The sequence below is a fragment of the Garra rufa genome, chromosome 9 (assembly GCF_049309525.1).
Source record: "Garra rufa chromosome 9, GarRuf1.0, whole genome shotgun sequence".
Taxonomy (NCBI): domain Eukaryota; kingdom Metazoa; phylum Chordata; class Actinopteri; order Cypriniformes; family Cyprinidae; genus Garra; species Garra rufa.
The window spans coordinates 20,006,987-20,032,620 of record NC_133369.1 but is presented as its reverse complement, the minus strand read 5'-3'; the positions used below and the strand labels follow the sequence as shown (position 1 = coordinate 20,032,620).

General features: G+C 37.6%; 1 protein-coding gene across 2 annotated transcripts; it reads right to left on the bottom strand.

The window, feature by feature from the left end:
* Positions 1 to 7,886: 7,886 nt before the first annotated feature.
* Positions 7,887 to 24,886, bottom strand: rbfox1l (RNA binding fox-1 homolog 1, like). 2 transcript variants are annotated; one of them, XM_073846826.1, is made up of 11 exons: positions 24,490 to 24,886; positions 19,975 to 20,211; positions 14,553 to 14,732; positions 13,040 to 13,093; positions 12,871 to 12,963; positions 12,738 to 12,795; positions 12,431 to 12,632; positions 12,186 to 12,225; positions 10,156 to 10,226; positions 9,986 to 10,067; positions 7,887 to 9,868 (listed from the first exon to the last, which is right to left on the bottom strand). In XM_073846826.1, the coding sequence occupies exons 1-11, from the start codon at positions 24,574 to 24,576 to the stop codon at positions 9,824 to 9,826; spliced, it is 1,149 nt and encodes a 382-aa protein (XP_073702927.1). In that variant the 5' UTR covers positions 24,577 to 24,886; the 3' UTR covers positions 7,887 to 9,823. The 2 variants fall into 2 exon arrangements, with proteins under 2 accessions (XP_073702927.1, XP_073702929.1); XM_073846828.1 differs by lacking the exon at positions 24,490 to 24,886 and adding an exon at positions 20,697 to 20,717.
* Between the last annotated feature and the right edge of the window lie 748 nt (positions 24,887 to 25,634).

Here is a 25,634-nt window from a genome sequence, read left to right as displayed (position 1 = left end):
GCCCTTTCCTGCTTACTAAATCCTCCTCTATATGATTTAGCAGCTTTCACACATTTTTTCCGCTGTAGCCTACTGTTATTGGCTGCCACAGTAACAGCAATAAGCTTAAGGAATTTTTGGATTTTAAGGAAAACACTTGTTTTGCATACTAGCAAATCTGTTCGTGTGCGGCGCTCTATGCTTTCCATGAACGATTACAACGAAAGAAAGCGAACATGGTTTGCAGCGCTTAATTTAAAATACTTTGTGTAAAATAATAATCCCGCGAATTACGGGATGGGGAGATGAGCCCTGTTTTCAGTGCAGCCAAACATTAGAAAACACGTTAATTTGGAAAAAACAACAACAGTCTAGTCGGACGAACCTTCCGCATTCAAGAAAATGTATATTGAGCGGTATTTTCATAATATGGGTGGCTACGACGTTAAAACGAGGGAATACCACACACCTGTTCCAGACACCTTATTTAATCATTTTTAGTGATTAGTGCACTTTACTCAAAGTCACTTTGACAAGATAAATGTATAACTGTAATTTAATAAATAATCTGGAAAAGAAGTCTTATAGACAAAATAACATAACATTAGAGCAGTACTTTCACTTTTGCCAAGCCAAAGGAAATAAAGTTACTGCACGCAAATTAACAATACGATTAAGGTTATTCTAACAAAATAAAGAACTGCAGTGTACTTACAGAGTACTTTTACTCCAAAATCCTTTAGATCCATCGTGTGATGATTGTTGTAGAATAGAGGGATTAGAAAACGATTTACAGATTAGCTCCCAACACGTTTGTAACCTAATGACAGCGGTCTTATTCTGCCACAGATGCCTAAAGACAACCCAAGATAGAAAGATAGTCGCGGGCGGGGCATTTTCCTGTTTTCTCTCTCAAAGTATTGCTGTATGGCTCAATTTCTCAGAACTCACACATTACATGTAAAACGTCACACACATTTCTCTTCTAAAATGGCATTTTTGCGTATTAACTCCTACAAACATAAAATAAGTAGTAGCCACATACACACTAAACTACACACAGATGTGAGAAATGTAAAACACTACTATTGTGTCTTTTTGTTTTCTTTTTTTTTTTTGCTTATTTAAAATGCAGTGGAGTGCAGTGTCATAGTGCTCGCAAGTATACACTGTATATGCAGTATGTATGTTCCATCAAAAAAAGTTACTTGTTATAAAACATATAACATGGCACAAACATGTAAATCACTGTATGATCCAATCCTCTTCAGTATTCGCTTATTAAAATGCCAGTGGTGGCCTTTTTTTTTTTTTTTTTTTGATCAGGCAGTGTATAGTGATTTTTCTTAGCTGCTTTCGAAAAATGCAGCATTTTTTTGTTTTTGCTGTAATTTACACAAAACCAGTGTTGCCAGATTTGAAATGTCCAAGTATCGTACCAGAAGCTCAAAATTATCGTATTTGGGAGAAAATTATCGTATTTTAGTCAAACGTTCAAAATAAAGATATTTATCTAGATGTTACAGCTATTTCTCCTTTTTAGCACTCATTTACTTATTGCAATGCTAAACTAATTATCTTACCCGAGTCAAACGTTCAAAATACAGCTATTAATCTAGATGTTACAGCTATTTATCCTTTTCAGCACTCATTTTCTATACTTTATTGTTAAACTAACAACCTAAGTTTTGAAACAACTGACCTAAGTACGACAGGAACGTTAACTTGTGCTTGTGAGAAAGAGCCATTCTCCACGATGATTGGTTGAGAAGACGTAAGATTGGATGAAAGGCATGCGTAACGCACGTTCACGTCTCCTCACAATCATGAAGGTAGACGTAGTATCCACACAGCTAGATCTTTGAGAATAGAAGCTCTTATAATTACAACGACCATGGTGTCACAAAATTCTGAAATTATCGTACATTGTGGTATTATTGATCGTACATCGTACAGAGGTCAAAATTATGGTACAAATACGATAATTATCGTACGTCTGGCAACACTGCACAAAACCAGGAAATGCTTTCGTTGACGTTGGTGTGATTTCAACTCAGATGTTCCCACTTCCAATCCCGTCTCAAACATGGCATTGTCTTGGTTTCACATCCTTCATTTGGTCTGTTTTGATTTTGAAAATGCTGCAAACTTTTGAAGGATGCGTCAGCGGTAACCTTCATGTCCTTCAATCTTTTGCGCACATTCAAATTCACGAAAAATAATTAGCTGAAAATGAAACACCACTGAGCTCGTCCAATGTAATGTAATTATGTAATGCAAGACAAAAAAAGATGATTTTGGAAATTAAGGCATTATTGTCACACCATCACAATGTTTGGACTTGTAGTTTTAGATTACGTTAGTTCATTTGTTTGTCCTCATTATCCTCATTGTGTTGATTTTATTTTATTTTTTTTAAGTTTCTCCTTCACAGATACTAGAGGCGCTCCGATTGATTGGCTATTGATCACTATCGACCGATAATCGCTTTGGGATGTTTGATCAGCGGTCTCTAAAAAAGCTGATCTCATAAACAGATCTAAAGCTGATGATGCTGATGACCTGGTTTGGCATGACATGCAGCGGCACCGTCTCAGTCTCTGTCCAGCGCAGGTAAAACTAATAAAACTAAATAATAATTCAGATTGACAGTACACTACCCCAGAGTGTCACTCAGCCTGGTTCAGAACTATCTGATGTAGAATTACAAAACAAAAGCCCATACAAAACTCACATTCTACCTTCTCTGCCTCATTTCAGACAGGTCTTGACTTCCAGAAGGTGTATTATCTGATAAGAAAGTGGCAAGTGGAAACAGAGAGTTTCCTTTTTAGAGCAATCCAAAATCAGAGGCCTATAGGGTTGGGTATCGCGAACCGGTTCCATTTTATAACCGGTTACACATTTCCATGAACCGGGTATTTGATAGGACATGTGCATTTCGATTCCGCTTAATGATTCCTGCATTTGCATTTTAATGTGATTTTAAAGTTTAAAATCAAACGATTTAAGCGCAGGAAGGGAAATAACTTGCACACTGTTTGCGTGCAGTGCACACAGATCATCAGCTCATTAGCAGAAACACCAAGACCTAAAATGGGTGTGTCAGACAAAGGGGTTATGCAAAATGTGCAGTATTGGGGGCCTCCACGAACATGGTTTGGAACCACTGGTCTAGTTGTTGATGCTGTGGTATTTTTTTGTTAAACACACCGTGACAAAATGAAATCCTGTAACTCTGCATAACCACAAACGTGCCGTGACTGCATGTAACGGGTGAATAAGCAAAGGGAAGCAAAAGCAGTGTAAACCAGTTTATTGTAGTAGATGATGATGATGATACAAACAGAATGAGTGAAAGTCTCTCGGTTGGGTGAGGCAGGGGCAAGATGGTGCTGGTGATGTAAGGTGAAGATCCAGGTGACGGTGAACACACAAACGAGACACGGTCACAATAATCCCACGAAGACGATCACATACACATCCAGACTGACACGAACTCCACGAACACGAACTCCAAGGAACACGAACAGCACAGTGACAGAGAACTAGAAGAATCATCTGACGGGGAAACAGAGGAATGAGTGAGTTATGTAGAGACCGTAAATGAGTGGCACCTGGTGAGTGTAACGATCGGCAGCTGCGCTGATGAGCGTGACGTACACCACAGTCACACACACACATCACGGGACCTGAGAACACAGCGGATGTGTGAACCGTGACAGTACCCCCTCCCCTAGGAACGTCCCCTGACGTTCCCAGCCATCTGTACCTGTTGATTAAAGTCATCAATAAGGGAGTGATCCAGGATGTCTCTGGCAGGCACCCAACTTCTCTCCTCCGGACCGTAACCTTCCCAGTCCACCAAGTACTGAAATCCGCGTCCCCTTCGCCTAGAGTCCAGAATACGGTTGACGGAATAGGTAGGCTCCCCGTCTACGAGCCGCGGCGGTGGGGGAACCGGGGTGGGCGGATTAATGCGTGCAAAAAACACGGGCTTAATTTTGGAAACATGAAACACGGGATGAATTCTCCTGTACACTGGAGGGAGATTGAGGCGGACTGCCACCGGACTAATGATTTTGGTGACAGCAAACGGGCCAATAAATTTGGGAGCCAGTTTATTCGACACGGATCGGAGAGGAATGTTTTTTGTAGAAAGCCACACTTTAGAACCGACGACGTATACGGGAGGCCTAGACCGGTGGCGATCGGCTTTGGCCTTGGTGCGCGCTCCCACCTGGACTAGAGTCTCTCGGGCTCTAGTCCAGGTACGATGGCACCTCTGGACGAAGGCGTGAGCGGAGGGGACCGCGACTTCGGATTCCAGACTGGGAAAAATAGGTGGCTGGTACCCTATGCTACATTCAAATGGGGATAGGCCCGTGGAAGATACTGGTAACGAATTGTGGGCGTACTCCACCATAGAAAGTTGTTGGCTCCAGGAGGAAGGATTTCTGGTGACCATACATCGTAATGCTCTCTCCAAATCTTGGTTGGCTCTCTCAGTTTGCCCATTGCTTTGAGGATGGAACCCCGAAGAGAGACTAACAGTGGCCCCCAGAAGTCTACAAAACTCTCGCCAAAATTTGGACACAAATTGGGGTCCTCTGTCGGAGACCACGTCTGTCGGGAGGCCATGTAACCGAAAGACGTGGTCCACGACTGCCAACGCTGTCTCCTTGGCTGACGGTAATTTGGGCAAGGGAATGAAATGAACCGCCTTCGAGAATCGGTCCACCACGGTCAAAACTACCGTGTTACCCTGGGAGGGTGGGAGGGCGGTAACAAAATCTAGTGCGATATGGGACCAGGGTCTCGAAGGGATTGGCAGCGGTTGGAGGAGCCCATCTGGGGGTCTGTTAGAAGTCTTACCAGTGGCACAAACTGAGCAAGCCAAAACAAAACTGCGAACATCACGAGCCATAAGTGGCCACCAAAATCTTTGTTTAACCAAATGTAAGGTGCGACTTACCCCTGGATGACAAGCCACATTGGAACAATGTCCCCACTGGATAACTTCGGACCGTAGACTGTCTGGCACAAACAAACGGTTAGGTGGGCAACCGGCCGGAGGCGTTACCCCATGTAAGGCTGTCTTAACCTTCGATTCGACCTCCCAATTGAGGGCAGAGACAATAAGTGTCTCAGGAAAAATACCCTCGGGAGTAGACGGGCGATCGGAGCGGTCAAAAATACGTGACAAAGAATCGGGTTTGATATTTTTGGAACCCGGGCGGTACGAGAGAGTAAAATCAAAATGTCCGGCGGCCCCGCAGTAAAGACAGAGGCCCTGGGATCTCCGCCTCTCCTTCTCCTCCCGGGTAAGCCGAGCTCTACCGACCTGCATGGGCTCGGGATCGTAGACGTGACCGACCGCGCCCTCGCCGCTGGCTCGAGGTGGTCCTCTCTCCACAGGGGGGAGCCGAGCGGGTAACCACCGCCGCTCGGCCCGGGAGAGTCGAGAGTCTACCCGCATGGCCAGACTGATGAGGCCGTCCAGGGTGGCGGGTAGTTCCAGGGCATAAATCTCCTTCTGGACGCGGTCAGCCAACCCATGCAGGAACATGTCCCACTGCGCCTCCTCGTTCCACTGACACTCTGCCGCGAGGGTGCGGAAGTCGATGGAGTAATCCGAGACGGATCTCTCCCCCTGCTTGAGATCCGCCAAGACCCGCGCGGCCTCTCTCCCGGTGACCGCGCGGTCAAACACCCTCTTCATCTCGTCGGCGAGTGTCGTGAACGAGGAACAACAAGGATCCTGATTTTCCCACACCGCCGTTCCCCACAGTGCCGCCCTCCCAGACAGTAAGGTGAGCACGAACGCCACCTTGCTCTCCTCGCTAGTGAACGTACGCGGTTGTAATGCGAAATGCATCGAACACCTAGCGAGGAAAGCTCGGCAGAAGTTCGGCTCACCAGTGTAGATCTCCGGGGTGGGAAGGCGGGGCTCGTACTGTGGGGCTGCGCCAGATGGTGTAGGAAGAACGAGCGGGGCGGGCGGTGTGGGTGGCGCAGCGGGAAGTCGAAGTTGTTGCATCCGTTGGTTGAGCTCGGACACCTGCCCCACAAGAGCTCCAATAGCCTGAGCTTGACCATCCAACCGAGAGACACATGCCTGCATGAATTCCTCCGCAGTGGGTTGAGGTGTGCCTGCTGCTTCCATTGTGGTCAGATGATTCTGTAACGGGTGAATAAGCAAAGGGAAGCAAAAGCAGTGTAAACCAGTTTATTGTAGTAGATGATGATGATGATACAAACAGAATGAGTGAAAGTCTCTCGGTTGGGTGAGGCAGGGGCAAGATGGTGCTGGTGATGTAAGGTGAAGATCCAGGTGACGGTGAACACACAAACGAGACACGGTCACAATAATCCCACGAAGACGATCACATACACATCCAGACTGACACGAACTCCACGAACACGAACTCCAAGGAACACGAACAGCACAGTGACAGAGAACTAGAAGAATCATCTGACGGGGAAACAGAGGAATGAGTGAGTTATGTAGAGACCGTAAATGAGTGGCACCTGGTGAGTGTAACGATCGGCAGCTGCGCTGATGAGCGTGACGTACACCACAGTCACACACACACATCACGGGACCTGAGAACACAGCGGATGTGTGAACCGTGACACTGCAGGTGCGGAAATATTTGTGATGTATCCCCTATAGCATCCAGTCATCTGTGTTGGGAATCGCAGTCGAATTGATTGATTAGGTACTTTTTGCTTGACTGAAACTCAACCTGTTGAATATATCGTAACCAGTAGTCACGTCCAAATCATTTTCAATATACTGTTCTGATTCATAACCACGTCAACTGACAAAAATCGGGATACACAAAAGTACTGTGATTTTGGCTGTTTACATGTAAAATGAGCAGTCAAATAAAGCATAATAGAGTGATAAAAGTCACACAAAGTAACAGTTATGTTTACACAGTAATACAACCACTTTCATGGAATGAGAGTGAGCAGGTTTTACAAGTTCTAGCGTCTTAGTCATTACATTGACATAATAAGTCACTTCTGCTCACCAAGCCTGCATATATTTGATCCAAAATGCAACAAAAGCATTAATATTGTAAAATATTTTTACTATTTAAAAAAACTGCTTTCTATTTGAATATATTTTAAAACGTTATTTATTCAGGTGATCAAAACAAAATTTTCATCATCATTACTCCAGTCTTCAGTGTCACATAATCCTCCAGAGATCATTCTAATAGGCTAATTTTTAGGAAACATTTATTTTTATTATAATTAAAAAAAAAAATCTCTTTTATCATGAGAAAGATCCGAAGATCAGAATTGATCTGAAATGAAACAACTCTACAATATACAGTTCAAAAGCATGGAGTCAGTATCATTTTTTATATATTTATTTTTAAATTATAGAAATTAATACTCTTATTTACTAATTTGGTGTTTTAAATTGATCAAATATGATGATAAAGACATTATATTGTTACAAAAGACTTCTATTTCATATAAATGCTGTTCTTCTGAATTGTCTTTTCATCAAGGAAACCTGAAAAATCTGTTCAGCTGTTTTCAATAACAATAATAATAAATATAATACTGTTTTTTTTTGAGCCACAAATCAGAATATTAGAATGATTTCTGAAGGATCGTGTGACTGGAGTAATGATGTTAAAAAATCTGCTTTAAAATCACAAGAATAAATTACATTGTAAGACATATTCAAATAGAAAACAGTTACTTTAAATAGTACAAATATTCACAATTGTTTTTTGCTGTACTTTGGATCAAATAAATGCAGGCTTGGTGTACGGAGGAGACATCTTTAAAAAACAATTAAAAATCTTACTGTCCAAAAACTTTAGAGTGGTAGTGTATTCTTCAATGACCAGACAGAAATCTTAAACATAATTAAACTGCTTTATTGTACAATTTAGCCACAGAGTAGCTTACATTTTAGTGAGTTGGAAAAAAAAAAAGAAAAATAAAGAAACATGATACAGCAATGACATCATAGGGTTCTGTAATAGCTGTGAGATCAAACAATCAAGCTGTCTGGTAGAAAGAGAGAGTAAAAAAGAGAAGGAAAGTATTAAATGACCTAAACTAAAGAAATTAAAGTCTACAAAGTACACTACGAGAAATGCAGGGAAAGCTAAAGCATAACAGGTTAAAAGCAGAAAATAAGCAAGAGAACATTGAACAGAGAGGAGGTGGAAAAGAAAGCAGACAGTAAATGAAAGGCAAGATTAGTAGTAAATTAGCTAAAAGAATAAATAATAAGCCTTGTGAGAGTGAGAGTAAAAGTAATAGAAAAGAGATTACAAGATCACAGAAATTTGCAAATACACAGAAAAATCAGCCCACAGAAGGAATGAAATAGAGATAAAAGAGGAAGAGAAATTGACACTAAGAAAAGAGAGATCAGTGAGTTATCAAAAAGGGGGGAAACTAATAAAGCAACTACTATTAAAAGGCAGAACAAATATTAACGAAGTGTAAAGAAGATTCAAGATGAACTAAAGGAGGAAGTTTAATAGAAGAAAACAATCAAGCAAAGCAAACAACAAAGTAAGAAAGAAAGAAAGTATAGTAAAGAAAGAAAAAGGAAGGAAGGAAGGAAGGAAGGAAAGAAGGAAGGAAAGAAAGAAAGAGAAAGAAAGAAAGAAAGGATGGAGGGAAAGAAAGAAAGAAAGGAAGGGAAGAAAGGAAGGAAGGGAGGAAGAAAAGAAAGGAAGGAACTAGGAAAGGAAGAAAGAAACAAAGAAAGAACGAAGAAAGAAACAAAGAAAGAAAGAAAGAAAGGCACTGAGGAGTTTCCTTGAGGTGACAGAAAACATTTAAATAGCCTTTAAAATAAATGTTCAGAAACAAAATCTATTTTTTAATTAGTAATTTGGCATTTTTAAAGAAAATCTTAAGCAGATGTGATTAATGCACACAGCCTTTAGTTAAAAAAGAGAAAGTATTTGAAAGCAAAGGAAAGGAAAGTACACAACAGGTTGAAAAAAGCATGAAAGGAGTTTAAATAAAGAATACAGAAGTATGACAGCGGAAAACAAACAGAAAAAAATTGAAGGCGAGTGGACCACAAATACTAAACAGGAAATTACTGTATATGGATGGAAAGCACCAGACGGTTTTGTTAAAAACAAAAACAAAAAAAAAACAATGACGATTTTGAAGAAGCTTCATAAGAAAGCAGATGAACAGTTTGCATTAGTTTAGAACAAAGAGGTGTTTAGCTCAGAGGTAGATTACAATGACAGAGAACATATCCCCCATAACCCCAGTGCCATTGCTGTATCTCACAGTACTGCTTGTGACAGCAGAAAAATCACACACACTCGAACACTCCAAAGACACTCCAACACGCACACAGTCCTATACACACTAGACAGGTTCAGACTAGGAGTTTTGCATTTCTCAGTCTGGGAGAAGTTCCACTAGAGGTATCTGACTTTAATGTCTATCATCATTCAACAGTGCAACAAATCCAGATGTAATAAAATAAGTGTTTGGGGACTTGTTGTGAGGCCTGTCATCTTCCTTTGAGGCTCAATAACTACATGATAACTTCCATATGAGGCCACTGTAATGAAAGTATCTGTATGTACTGTACATAACATGTAGAGTACAAACAGATTTTTTTTGGGTGGGGTATTTTCTTAAATTAAGAATTAAATAAAGTCCTTAAATATAATTCATTATATTTTCAGCCTGGATTCATCTTTTTCACCCCCAATAAATATTAGCAGTATTTACAATCTCAAGATCAAATGGTTCCTCAGCAGACAGCAGTTCACACAGCAAGTAAAATTTCCTTCAAGTGACAGACGTGAGTCACAGCTGGTTTCAATCAGTAAGGAGTAAAGCGGTTGTAGCCTCCACGGTACAAACTTGCCTGGTTGTAAAGAAAGAGAATAAATCAGAGATTTCATGGCATAGGTCAGTCAAGAAAGTGTGTTTATCTATAACTGACTGAATTCACCATGTGCGGTAATTTTACACTGTTATTTACCATTGTTCCAACTCCATAAGTTGTGGTCGGTCCCACTGAGTGATGGTAGGGGTCTGTTGCTGTGGCATAGACTCTTCCGTATCTTAAAAAGAATAAATAAATGAATCAATTAATTAATTAATAGATAGATAGATTGATTGGATTGATGAATGGATAGATTGGGTTCTTACCCATCACTGTATGTGGCTGTTGCAGCTGCTGAGGCGGACTGGGCCACTCGATATGTAGCTGGATATCCTCCCTAAAGACAGGATAGTTTAAGTATTCACTTAGAAAATGATTTGAATTCCAAAACATTTTTGCCACACTACCAGTCAAAAGTTTTTGAACAGTAGGATTTTTTGTTTTTTAAAGAAGTCTCTTCTGCTCCCCAAGCCTGCATTTATTTGATCCAAAGTACAATTTTGAAATATTTTCACTATTTCAAGTAACTGTTTTCTATTTGAATATATTTTAAATGTAATTTACTCCTTTGATTTCAAAGCTGATTTTTTAGCATCATTACTCTAGTCACACGATCCTTCAGAAATCATTCTAATGTTCTGATTTGCTGCTCAAAAACATTTTGTATTATTATTATGTTGAAAACAGCCAAGTGGAGAACTACATTTACAGTGCCTTATGAAATTATTCATACCCCTTCATTTTTTTCACATTTTGTTATGTTGCTGCCTTATGATACACTACTTTACATTACTTTTTTCCCCACATCAATCTACATCTCACACACCATAATGGCAAAGCAAAAAAATAGGTTTTTAACATTTGTGCAAATGTATTAAAAATAAAAAACGGAAAAGATCCCGTTGCATAAGTATTCATACCCTTTTCTGGGACACTCGAAATTTAGCTCAGGAGCATTCATATTGCCTCTAGATGTTACTACACTTCGAGTGGAGTTAAACTGTGGCAAATTCATTTCAATGAGTATGATTTAGAAAGGCACACACCTCTAAGAAAACGTCTAACAGCTGAAAATGCATGTCAGAGCAAAAACCAAGTCCTGAGGTCAAGATAACTGCCTGTAGAGCTCAGTGACAGACTTGCGTTAAGGCAATGATCTAGGGAAGAGTTCAGAAAAAAATCTGCTGCATTGAAGGTTCACAGAAGCATGTAGCCTCCATTATCCATAAAGGAAGACAAATGCAGATGTGCAAAGCTTGTCACATCATACCCAAAAAGACTTGAGGCTGTAAAGGTGCTTCAACTATGTACTGAGTTAAGGGTATAAATACTTATGCAATGTACTTATTTCAGTGTTTTATTTTGAATAAATTTGTAAAATTTGCAAATCTGGTTTTTGCTTTGTCATTATTATGGTGTATGGAGTGTAAATTGATGTGGGGGAAAACTAATTTAAAGCAGTTTAACATAATGCTGCAACAAAACGTGAAAAAAATTAAGGGGTATGAATACTTTTGCAAGGCACTGTATCTGAAACAGAAAACTTTTGTAACTTTATAAATGTCAGATAATGTCAGATGATCTTCGGATCTTTCTGTTCATCAAAGACTCCTGAAAAAATATACTCAACTTTTTTAATTGAATAAATGTTTCTTCAATAGCAAATCAGCATATTAGAATGATTTCCGAAGGATCATGTGACACTGAAGACTGGAGTAATGATGCTGAAAATTTAGCTTTGATCACAGGAATAAATCACAATATATATTAAAATATATTCAAACAGAAATAAGTTATTTTAAATAGTAAAAATATTAGTTATTTTTTTACCCTATTCACCTGCAGTGTCTAAATACATTTCTTTAAAAACATTAAAAACATTTGACTGGTAGTGTGCGTGAACACCCATGGAACAACCTGGTTTTAGGTTATCAGCTTAAAAAATCCATTTGAAATTCAATTTCAGGTTTAAGGTTAGGGTTTAAGTTAGGCTTGACAAAAACGAAAATACTGGCAGATTCAAAGGTCAATAAAACACCTTGGAGATTAATAAATCTTATTTGTAGTGTCACTCATTGGTCATTTAGAAACTGGAGTTTTGGAGATTTGTTGCAAGTCTATATTTAGACAACAGTGACAAGATACTGGAAGCTAGATGTCATTTTCTCTACTTCCCGTCATTTAAACTTTACCAGCCCACACCTTTAACCACAAAGCTACTGTTAATCATAGCACATCTTGTGATTTTTGCTCTTAAAGGTGCTGCTAAATAAGGAGAAGTTGACTTTAAACTTACATAGACCTCAGCACCATACAATCCATCTTGATACACCACTCTGCAGTAGACATAAAGTAGACAGTAAATTACATAATGGCATAAATAACAAAATATACTAATTTAATGGAAGCTTAATGCAATTGAATATAATTTACATAAATATATGCAAAGAAAGCTTTGTCTATTCAACCAATAAAACCAGTATAGTCTAAATACTAATTAAATGTTTTATGGTAACAGTGGTCATAACAAGAGCTACTGACCCTGGATAGGCTGGCACTGCAGCTGGTGTGGCGGTGGCTGCAGCGGAGCGGATCGTATTGTAAACTGCGCGACCACGTCCACGGAGGGCAGAGCCTCTGTAGGCCAAAGTCGGTGTGGGAACAGGGTAAGGAAAGCTGGCGACTGTGTAAAGTTCAGGTGCGTACATGGCTCCCATTACTGGATTGATTTTCCACCCAGCAGCTATTGGAGAGCATATAGGGGAGGAGTTGCATTTTAACATCCCTTTATTTTCAAACTAATTATACCACATACAATTTTGGGCATATTATCATGAAAGAAGCTCACCATTCACTAATGGCGTCTGAGGCTTTTTTGTTACCACCCTCGCTGTGGCATTGTTCACCTGAGAAGCAGAGTCATTTAGTTGCTTGGTTGTTCAGTTGTCCATTCTCCCAAAAGAAACTTAAAACCATCATACCTCAATTTTCCTTCCCTCAACGATTGTTCCATTGAGCTTCTCTCTCGCTCGATCTGCTTCCACTGCACTCTCAAATGTCACGAACCCAAAACCCTAAAGAAAGAAATCAAATCAAATCGAAACTCAAATAAAGAAGTAACTAACTCTAAACACAACTAAACCTACTTACCTTTGATCCTCTCTCATTAAAGATGATCTCCACGTCTAGAATCTTGCCAAATTGCTGAGAGATCAAAGACAGATATTGACTTTTGTCAAAAATTCACACACAAATTATAATCTGGTCATTGCTTAGTCATGTTGTTTCAAATCTCTATGGGTCACTGACTCTGTGAAACACAAAAGAGCCCTGCTAAAAAAAAACAAGAGAAACCATCACAGAATTTGTAATGGTTTTACTGGTTATAATGGGAATTGTACTGGTTTTAATGGAAACTGTAATGGTGCCTGTTGGTCTCTACTGGTAATTTGTCGCATTCTTTTGGTGGCTTGTTAAAACCACTAAATCCTAAAGGAATATGTCCCAAACAGTGATAAGAATAACAGCGTTATAAATAAAGGGCGTTACTAACATTATTACTTTTTTCAGTAACAAGTAATCAAATAAATTACTGTTTTCCCCATTACAACGCTGTTACCATTACTGACAATAAACTGCAGCGTTACTACAATTTTTGCATTGTGTTCTTCTTCTGAGGTAAATTCTGGCTTCTGAGGTAAATTTCTTCCAGAATGCCGCATTTCAGGCAACCCGATACCCGTGTTTTTCCAACCTTGTACCCTTGAAAGTGCACTGGAACAGCAGTCAAACTCGTGACTTCCCACCCCTGAACTCGTACTAGATCGATGTACTCCAATGCTGCGTTCCAGGCAGTCCGTTACCTGTGTTTTTCCAATCTTCTACCCGTGAAAGTTCACCCGAACAGCAGTCAAACCCTGCTCAGGCAGTTTGGCGTGACTTGCCTGGAATGCTACAAAGACGTGAGTCATGGTTTGAAGTCTTGATTTACGGGCTCAAAAAACTTGCTTGGAACGCAGCACCCTTTCCAGTTTCAAAATTGATGGAGTATTTTTTTTTTTTTTGGTTCTTTTCACAGTCATCAAGAATAAACGAGACAGACCACACAGGTGTGACAACATGGTTGGCGTGGGATGTTTTCATGTCCGTGGGTTGAAGCGACCTCAATTACGTGATATTTAGCTCCTGGAAGCTGTCTCTCACATTGCCCCACAGTAACATTAAAATAGTGTAGAATGTTTTTTCATTTACCATATTTAATATTGGGGGCATCCAAGTTATTTGACATATTTGAACATTTTTCAGTTACTATTTGTGAGAAGTAGCCAGTAACTATAACTAATTACTTTTTTTAGGTAACGTGCCCAACACTGGCCCCAAAACACACTACAGAAAAAACATTTTATAATGGTTTTAAAGTGGTTTTAAAGGTTAAATGTTGATGGTCTGTAATGGTATTTGTAGTGGAAACCATTAGAATTTCTGTGATGGTTTCTTTTGTTTTGGGGATTTTTTTTTTTTTTTTTTAGCAGGGAGGATACTTTGAAAAAAAAATTGTCCATACAATGAAAGTCAGATGATTCCAGTGTTGTTTTGGATCCCACTGACTTTAATTGCCTGACAAAAAGTTGAAATGCATTACATTCGGGACAAATTCTATTACCCCAAACATCTGCCTGAGGTCTGGGTCCCGAAACCTAAAAGGGATATTGGAAACATGGAGCCTTTTGGGCTGAGCTTTCCCAGCTCCTTCCTCCTCTGTTCCGCTTCCAGTTGCACTTCCAGACGCCACAGAAACACTGAGAGACTGTGGGTCAGATGCCACAGGCGCTAATGAATCGTCCTGTGAGAGAAACAGGAATGAAAGATAGGGAGGGAGAAAATGTGGAGAAGGAGGCAACAGACATAGAAAGAATGAGGAGGAAGTTAAAGAGAAGAATAGAAAGAAACATTAGTATGCAGTTCATTACAGCAAACCTTTATAAACTACTGCTTGTCTATTGTAGGATTTATTGTCAAACTTATTGCAATCTAACATTTTACTGGGAGAAAAACTGGTTTTATAAAGTGACCACAACAAAACGCAAAGGAGCATTCCTCATCCAGTGATTCCTCTCAAGCAAAAGTGAGGAAATGTGATCAAGTTCCCATTTTAGTGAGCTGTCTAGGTACATGCCTGTTAGATATAGACATAAAAACCACAATTTGCTTTGAAAATAGAGCACAGTCGTATTTTAACTTCAGGGAAGTCTCTAAATCAGCAGCTGAAAGTCATTAAAGATTACTAGCGTACTCGACATTGTGTCATTTTCTGAGTGCTGCAACTGAAATATTGTCATATGTAATGCATGGTTACACAGCATTTCCTATTGCACTGATTGTACATGACTGTGAATAAAATGCCCCCATGCAGATCAATACATAGGAGTATTTGTGCTTCAAACCCAACACATCCACTATCCCACAATGCATCACGATGCCAGTTCCTATGTCTGCACAGCCTACCTCACCAAACGGCACAAAACTGTTACTATTAAAAAATGGATTAAGAAGTCAAATTGTATTAAAAAGGTTCAAAAAGGGAAATAACTAGAAGAAAAAAAGTAGCCAAGCATAGCATGAAATGAGGAAGGGAAAATGGTGAAAAGGTCAAAAAGAAATAAAAAAAGCAATTGTGAGGGCACAACGAATTGTGAATTTAAAAGCAGTGGAAAAATGTTATGCAAATGATAAGAATAGTCATTAGAACCAAAAAGAAGGATTGAAAAAAGTTGCAGCAGTAAGGCAAATTACCTCTGCTTTAACTCATCCATAACAGATCTGAAGGGGAAAGGGCAACAAAATAGTTCTAATTTGGGCAGGAAAAAAGGGGTGCATTCGGTTCATCATGTTCCCTTCCTTTGATTCTACAGTTTTCATTTGTACTATTTTTATAATTTTTTCAACCATCATCCCAGATGTACCTCCTGATTCGAAGAGTATACACTACCAGTCAAAAGTTTTTGAACAGTAAGTTTTTGATTTGATCCAAAATACAGCCAAAGCACTGATGTTTTTTTTACTATTAAAAATAACTGCTTTCTATTTGAATATATATATATATATATATATATATATTTTTTTTTTTTTTTTTTTTTTTTGATGAATAGAAAGATCCAAAGATCAGCATTTATCTGAAATAAAAAGCTTTTGTAAAATTTACACTATAGCATTCAAAAGTTTGGAGTCAGCATAATTTTTAGTTTTTTGAGAAAGAAATTATACAAAAGAATACTTTTATTTAGCAAGGATACTTTAATTCGATCAAAAGTGATGGTAAAGACATTTATAATGTTACAAAAGATTTCTATTTGAAAAATTCTGTTCTTCTGGACTTTTTATTCATCAAAGAAACCTAAAAAAACTCTACTCAGCTTTTTCAACATAATAATAAATGCTTTTTGAGCAGCAAATCAGAATATTAGAATGATTGTGTGACTAGAGTATTCAGCAAATTCAGCTTTAAAATGACAGGAATATTCAAATAGAAAACAGTTAATTTAAATAGTAAAAATATTTAAAAGTTTTAGTGCATTTGCTGTACTTTAGATCAAATAAATGAAAGCTGGGTGACCTGAAGAGACTTCTTTAAAAAAAGTAAAAAATCAAAAATCTTATTTGTACTTCATTTAATTCTTCTCACTTTCACTTAGCCATTCTGTTTCTCTATTAAAACACATTTCCACTGCGTTGAACAATACACAGAATCAGCAATAGAAGATAAAAGAGAAATTATGGATGTTGATGATCCTAACATGTCAAGGAAGGGTCTAGAACCGAGTGAACCCCAAAACAAAAAGAAAAAGACAGAAGCTCTAAACGCAGGGGAATTCAAGCGTATTTTCAGCGTATAGGTCAGCTATAAGATTGCAACAAAGTATACTGCTATTTTTGGAACCAAGACAGAAAATTGTTAAAAGAAGGAAGAGGCAGAAACCACACGTAGAGATTTACGCACAGACACACACACATCCACATTCACACACGCAAACAAATCATGGTTATGGTTAACTCTGAGCTGGCCGGGCTGATTGCTAGCTGTAACGACTACCACAGCAGGTGTCACACAGAAAAATACTGCTGAAACACCATCATCATTGTCATCATCATCATCATTACATTCATCCAGAGACACAGGCCAGGGAGGGTTTTTGGGAGAAGTGACAGATTGGGGGGAGGTGTGATGGGAAGGTATGTGATGATATCACGTCACGATGCAGAGTGCTTTTCTGACTGGACCTGGAAAACATAGATGAGGGGGGAGGGGTCATCCCGTCCGACTCCCCCCTTGACCCCTCCCTCCACGGCGGCGTCTCATAGTCCAATATCTGGCGCTCTCTAGTGATATAAGCAGTGTGGACAGAAGATGGTGTGACAGAGAAAGAGAGAACTCATTGCATGAACCTTTTCAGTAAAAAAAAAAAAAAAAACACTTTCATGTTGAAATGTTATTCTCAATCCTTCCCACAATTCCCTCAGCACAAGCCTCTGTTGTAACATTTACTGTAATGGCCCAAAAACACATTGTAAACAAACACAACAATAACAATCATACACTTCCATGGTGATACACATTAAAGAACATAAAGCTACGGCGAGAGTCCAAAAGACAATATTTCAGTAATTACAGATTGTCAAGATCTGAATCTCATTATAGGTGCCTTAAAAATCATTAGTAAATGCATTGATCATACTGAAAAAAAAAAACAAGATTGAATTTCAGAAGTCAAAAAGTCATTGCAAATAATAATTTGTTCAAGTTATTTGACTAAAGTAAAGACTGGAATACACTACACAACTTTTAAAAACTGAACAGATCTTAAAATACTGGGCATCATACGCTTTACCGACTTCGGAATAGTCACAGAGAAAAAACTGGGCATCATACACTAAAGAACTTTGAATCATATCCCTGTTGAAAAAGGCTAAAGTGGTTGACTGGTCTTAGCTGGATTAAGATGGAAGTAGCTGGTTTTAGCTGGTTTCCCAGTCTGACCAGCTAGGAAAGTGGCCAAAACCAAACCCCTCTAAAACCAGCCTGCTGCTGACCAGCTAAGACCTGACTGGATGACCAGCTAAGACCAGCCAACCGGCTTGGGCTGGTTTTAGCTGGGGTGTTTTGTCAGCAGAGATAGCCTACACTATCAGACTTTAAAGTCGTTCTGATCACAACAAACTCACGCAGAAACATGCGCCTTTTCACTAAGAGACGCTCGACAAATTAAAACAGGATTTGTTCTAAAGTCGGCTCAAAATATCAAACGTATTTGATATCATCCGACTGGATTTAATGAAGCTGAAATACACTAAGACAAATTCCTTGTGTGTGTGAACACACTTGGCAATAAAGCTCTTCCTGATTCTGATTCTGAAAAAAAAACTAAATCTGAGACCATCATACACTACGCGATTTTCTATTAAATCTCTCATCTCAAATCTGCAGACTGGATTAGACTTTCAGCAACTAGTGTCAACTTCTCCACACAGTAAATCGGCGGAAAATGGTGGGTACAATCGTGTAGTGTATTCTAGCCTGAAGTTACACTTTATATGACACTTTTTATGTGTCATTTTGTATAGTAATAAGGGAATATATCAGATTCCAAATATATTTGATTCCAAGGAACCCACAATTTGATGATTCTTCTTCTGATTCTTCTATATACACTACCAGTCAAAAGTTTTTGAACAGTAAGATTTTTAATGTTTCTTAAAGAAGTCTCTTCTGCTCGACAAGCCTGCATTTCTTTGATTCAAAATACAGAGAAAGCAGTAATATTGTGAAATATTTTTTACTATTTAAAATAACTGCTTTCTATTTTGAATATATTGAATATGAAGATGCTTTAAATTGATGAAAAGTGATGATAAAGACAAAATATTTCTATTTATAAATGCTATTCTTTTGAACTTTCTATTCATCAAAGAAACCTTAAAAAATTGTGCTTAGCTGTTTTCAACAGAATAATAATAATGTTTTTTGAGCAGCAAATAAGAATGTTAGAATACACTGTAAAATATATTAAAATAGAAAACTGTTAACTAACGAACTTTAATGAAAATAAGAAATGTTGACAACTGAATTAAAAATTTAAGTTCTAAAATCAAAAATTAAAATGACTAAAAAATGGTTAAAACTAAAACAGATGTATTACTATTTATTACAATTTCAGATGTATTTAATTTCTTAAAATTAATAAAAGTGACAACACAAGGATTAAATTGAAAAAAAAAGAAAAGAAAAAATAATTGTGCTCAAAAGTTTTGAATACAATGATGCTTAAAATTCAGCTTTGAAACCACAGGATAAGATATTGCAAGATATTACATTGCAAAATATATTAAAATATAAAACAGTGATTTTAAACAGTAAAAATATTGAGAAATTTTGCAGTTTTTAATGTACTTTGGATCAAATAAATGCAGTCATAGTGAGCAGAAGAGACTTACTGTTCAAAAACTTTTGACTGGTAGTGTATATCTCAGGTTAACATATTAACTCTAAAAAATACATTTTGTAATCATATTTTATCCCTTGCTCTCACATTTTCTGACACACAAGCACCCCCTTGTGGTCTCCTGGCCCTAGTTTGTTAAATGTAAAGCAGAATGAAGACTATCAAACTATTTCCCCCCTGAAAAGAGAATTAAAGAGTGGAAGCGGAGTATGGTGCCCTGAGCCAGTTGAATTGCCATACTTGGACAAGGCAAATGAAGGATGCTATTTTTAGCTCACACAGGGGATCCCAGAGGACCAAAGCATGAGATTATATATCAGCAGCCTATACATATTCCTGGCATACCTTCTCTAATGCGAATGTACACTGATTGTACTACACACTTCACAGCAGTGGGACATTGTTTCCCACAGTAAAATCTTAAGTTTTCATACTTATATGGGGCCAGCTTGGTTTTAGGTAAATTAGATTATTTAAATAACCGTGCTTGATTTATGTACTTTAGGTGCTCCCTTCTGTTAACTGATGATTTAGATGTTTAAAACACCATTTATCATCTAAATCCAGTCATTTATTAATTGTTCTTACCGTGTTACTGGCAGTTATAGACTCCGTCCCGTCAAGCTGAGGGCCCTGATAGACTCTCAACTGATGATGATCTGAATATTCAGAGTTTGGATGAGCAGCGCTGAAATCGAGGGGTGGCAGCCGGGCAGCAGGTGTGGGTGGGCCTTGTCCAGGTGGAGGATATGAAGGAGGCGGGGCATAGACCTGAGGTAGTGAAGGGTCACCATTGCCGGGGCCCGCCTCTTGGGCAGCGGCACCCTTAAATAAAACAGAGATGCTGTTTACTAACAGAAGCCTACTTCTATGAACCGTTTATTACGAGAACAAAAAAAAACATTTGATCAATGAATCATGGTAACATATGTTTTGCCATTGCTTTAAATCATTTTAACCGGTTTTAAACTTCAACATACGAGATTCAGCTTTCAGTTTAATAGCTTGTTTGATTATTCTTAAAAATTTCAGCAACTGATTAGCGATATAGCTTCATAGTACATATTTAACAATGCTTATTTTTCCACTAAAGTAATTTCTGTTTCTCTAATAATCCAAACCACCTTCATTTTGGTAAAATACTCAATCAAGCTTGAATTTACCGGGTATAAATAAGCCAACATACTGGTAACATTTTGTTTGCAATCAAAAATGCTATACTAAACACTGCTAAACCAAGTCTGACATCACATAAAGGTCCTGACAAAGACACAATGAATGAAAATAGGAGTATAAATCAGACATCTCACCCCTTCAGTGCATTCCGCAGGTGACCCAATACTCACCAACAACTGACGCATGCTTTAATGCAAAGCTTTCACCCGCCCACCCCACCATAAGTCCCTCGCACCCACCAATCACAGAGCACCAAACCGGTCTCAGGGGGGGTCTTTACACCAGCTGTGTTCATTTGTTTGTGTCAATCATAAACCCATTTCCCCTTCCTACTCTTAGACACTCAACAGACTCACGACTGTTTGGATAAAAGTGGATTCTTATATACAAACAACTCAACTGCTCCGTAAAATGAAAAAAGTGGAAAATGATCGCATTTATTTAAACCAGACCAACCAGATTACTTAAGTGTGTACAGTGTTTATGACATAGATCAGGAAAAACAGGTAAGATCACTCACTTGCAAATAATAAAATTGGAAACTTAGGATATTAAATTCACTTAAATACAACTATGAAATATTTAATGCAGCAAATTCTAATTAAATTGCTTTCGTCAAGCTTTGGTTAATAGACTTGTGACATTAAACTGTAAAATAAAATAAAATAAAATAAAATAAAATAATAAAATAAAATAAAATAAAATAAAATAAAATAAAATAAAATAAAGGGCATCATAATAGATGTAAAGAAGTGAACCCAATATGAAGCTCTTCACACACACACACACACACACACACACACATACACTTTTTAAGTGTTTACTCTTTATCAGCTGTTTCGCTGAGCTGATAAGGCAGAGTAAATTTAGACTTCACTGATAAACTGTGACACTGTCTGAGAGACACAGCTTTGATTAAATATCACCAGCACACAGATTCCTTTAGCAGAAACAAATGTATCATGTTACATCAGTGTCTGTTTCTCATAGCTATTTTTCAACATTTAGATGTTATATACTACAATTACATTCTCCCTCACTGTTTACAAGAACATGGCATCTTACCTTCATTCCTTTTTTAAAAAGAAACCCCAGGAGGTACTTGACACCCCTGTTAAAGATTTACAACATGTAAACAGGTGTTGTCAGACCTGCAAATTGAAACACTACAGCGTTTTGAGTACTGCTGACTCAAAATGTCACTCAGTGTGCCGTTGCTGCTGGCCGTCAACCAGGTCAAAGGTCAAAATTAAGACTTCAGACTTTGGAGACTTAACTCAACAAGTACAAAGTGTGCACACTTGGTGTGTACGTACATGTATAACTTATATACACAACATGCCACCATGTTGTAGTACAGAGGATATGGAAAACAAGCATAATCATGATATAATTGTTCAATTATCTATCTAACATGCAAAGGTTATCTTCTGAGATTTGTACGGTTCTGTTTCCCCGAATCCCGTTCTAATTGTTTGTCACTGTGAGAGGATTTAAATAACGCCTCTGTCTTGCAGATAAAATGTCTTTTTTAGTCACATTGACTGATATGAGATCCCCCGCCCACACACACACCTTCTCTCTTTCTCTCTCTCTCTCTCTCTCTCTCTCTCTCACACACACACACACACACACACAGTGGCCCCTTCAGCTGTCAGGTTTGAGGTTAAAGATCAGAGGCAGGATGCCAGGTGCATGATCTGACAGCTGCGGGATCATTTAAACACTCACACAGAACTGATGACAAGAACTGCTTATGTAGTCTATACTCATATATATTACAAGGCTCTCTGAAATACTTGATTCTGATTGGTCGGTTGTGGCATTCTGCGGTCAGATGTCTTTGTATAATGACTGCTAAGCAATACAACAGACTTTTTCTACTCATACCTAGTTTTTTAAATCTTCATCAATCGTTATTTTAGCATTTTTGTATACTATTATAGTATTTATTCATATTTTAAATTACCAGTCAAAAGTTTTTGAACAGTATGATTTTTAATGATTTTTTAAGAAGTCTCGTGTGCTCACCAGGCCTGCATTTATTTGATGCAAAGAAAAAATATATATATTTTTACTATTTAAAATAACTGTTTTGTATGTGAAAATGTAATTAATTTAATGTAAATTTATTCCAGTCTTTTTAAAGCTGAATTTTTAGCATCATTGTACTTTTAAGTAAAATTCTTTTTATTTTATTTAATCATTTTGTTGTCACTTTTATTATTTTTTAAAAATATACTATAATAAAACTAAAAATGTAATAAGTAATTATATGATTTCAGTTTTAGTTTAGGTAATTTTTTAGTCATTTTATTTTTTTATTTTAAAACTTCAGTTTTATTTCAGTTGTCAAAATTTCCCATTATAATTTAAGTTCTTTTACTCTAATTATTAACAATAACAACAATGATCCAAAGTGAATAATTCAAGTGACACTGTTTCACTCAGCAGTCTCTTTCTTAATAATTTAGACTTAAATTAGCATTTAATGTGCATTTACTAATTTATTAGCGATGTAATATTGGTATCCCAGTCATTATTGCAAAATAAACATGATTTGAGACATATAATACTCATCAGATTAACATCAGGGTCCATTTTAGGGTTTATTTTCAATTTGCTGTTTTTTTTTTTACATTTAATTGTTATTATTGTTTTTTTAAATAAATATATTATAATAAAACTCATATTTTTATTTTATTTTAAACTTTAATTTTAATTTCAGTTGGTTTGTCCAGGCATTGCAGGCAATATTTCTTATTTTTATTTAGGTTCTTTAGGTTTTTCATCTAATATTTAAATTTAATTTAATTTTAGCTTTATTTCAATTAATAAAAAGAAATGTTAATAATTAACAATAACAATGATCTAAAAATCTGAATAATTCAAGTGACGTTGTTTCACTCAGCAGTCTTTGTCTTTCTTACTTTAAACTTAAATTAGCATTTCAAATGTTTATGAACATTTGAGTCATATAATACTCCTCAGATTAACATTAGGGTCCATATAAGGGTCCAATTCATTTAGTAATTTAATAATTTTGTTGTTATTTTTATTACTAAAACTAACATTTTAATACTAAAATTAAAATAAATAAAAACTAAAATGGATCATTTTATTTATTTTTTTAATTTAGAACTTACATATTAATTTCAGTTGTCAAGGCAGGGTCCATTTTAGGGTTTATTGTTATGATAATGAACATCTGTTTATTCATTGTTCCATTAATTAACAGCCATGCACACACAAACACAGAAGCAAACTAATACAAATTTTGCACCAACACAAACATAGGTAACCACATAATTCAGCAGACACAAAGGGTTAGTTCAAATGCACATATAGCAACTAAGAAAATTCCTCTGTTTTCCTCTTTAGATGACATAATCTGTTTTGTATCACTTTAGATAAAGTCAAGAGGCAACCTGAGACTCTACATCTATTTCTATATCTGTAATCTGTGTGTGAGAGGGAATCTGCAGCGAGAGGAACAGACTAAAAATACAGCGAGTGTGACAGAGAGAAAAAGCAGGCACCTCGGTTATCAGCTGTCCTGGAATTTCTCTCTCTCGCGCACACAAACATACAATCACACAGCGGCACACAAACACACACTGAACCTGTTTTCAGTAGGCCACCTTGCAGGGACAAATATAACTAACAACGGGACACAGCGTCCTTCACCGGCAGAGAGAAACACATTTGACGTCCTCACTGCAGACCCACTGGTGGAAGACCGTTTAGTATACACAAGCCTTTTGCTGGCTAATGATTGGTTAATTTATGCAACATAATAGCAGACATGTGACTGGACAAGGAAAAAGTTAACATGATAATACAAATAAAATAATACAATTAAAAATTAATCAAACTCCAAAAAGAATGTGAAAGAACAAGATACAGAGAATTAAGGGACATGTTTACCTGTACAATGCTGGGGTAGCAGGAGGCTGTCTGTGGGTAAACAGGGAGTCCGTAGGGCTGAAGAATTACAGTAGGGGAGGACAGCATGGTGCATAGCCAGAAAAAAGGAACAGCTAAAAGGGATTGGAGACCAGGGGAAGAGAGAAAGGGGAAGGAGAGCTCTCTGAATCAAGAAAGTACCAGACGGAGAAAGTTTAGGATCCAAACAGAAGAGGAAAAAGATCCAGGGGTATGAAAAAGAAAAGAGGAAGAAGAGTGGGTTGCACTGCACTGCTGGCTGGCGTCACAACTTCTAGGTGATCAACAAAACAAGAATTAAAAAAGGTACAAATAAGACCCTCTCCAAAAGTTGAGAGTGCCAAGTTAGTCTGTTTCACAAAAGGCAGAGGAGATCAGTACTGAAAGATCTCTGGGGGACACAGCATGTGTGTGTGTGTCAGTGGGTTTATTTGATAGACAGAAACACATGTTCAGAGTTGTGTTACACTCCTTTATAAATAGTCCCCCTTCTCCCCTTTAGCTGTGCTAGTATCACCAACAGAAATTAAACAGGTAGTCATGCAGTAATACAGAATTTAGTCCACATTTAATGACACAGATGTTTGTCATCTACTGAGCAAATGTTACATTAAAAAGTCTGATGCCACAGACACAAGTCACTTTATTTTGAAAATCTGATGCACTCAGTTTGAGTGGGAAAAAAAGTACAGTAGCCTACCTATAGCCTACCTAAGAGAATTTTACCTTGCACATCTATAAGCACATCTCCATCTACAAACAAATAAATAAAAAGTATAAGTAATTTACAATTTTAGAGTGTTGTTAGAAGAAAAAACTATTTTTTTGCATATTGCATATGCATGGTATCTAATAAAACATTTATTTTGCATAAAGCGAACTGTCCAAGGTTAGTGACTTTGGATTTATTCTCTAGAAGCTAGAAGCCATTCTACAGAATTGGTGCAAACTGCTGTCCCACTTGAGCTGTCGCGATTCGTTGATTGTAATGGACTACTTGATTTTTAAAAATCCTCTATTTCATGTAACCCACAAAATACCGCAAGTGGCGCATTTCACGGACGAGAATCCATAAAACGCATTATTAGACTGTTTTCCAAGGCTGCATTATATTTAAAAATCCCAAT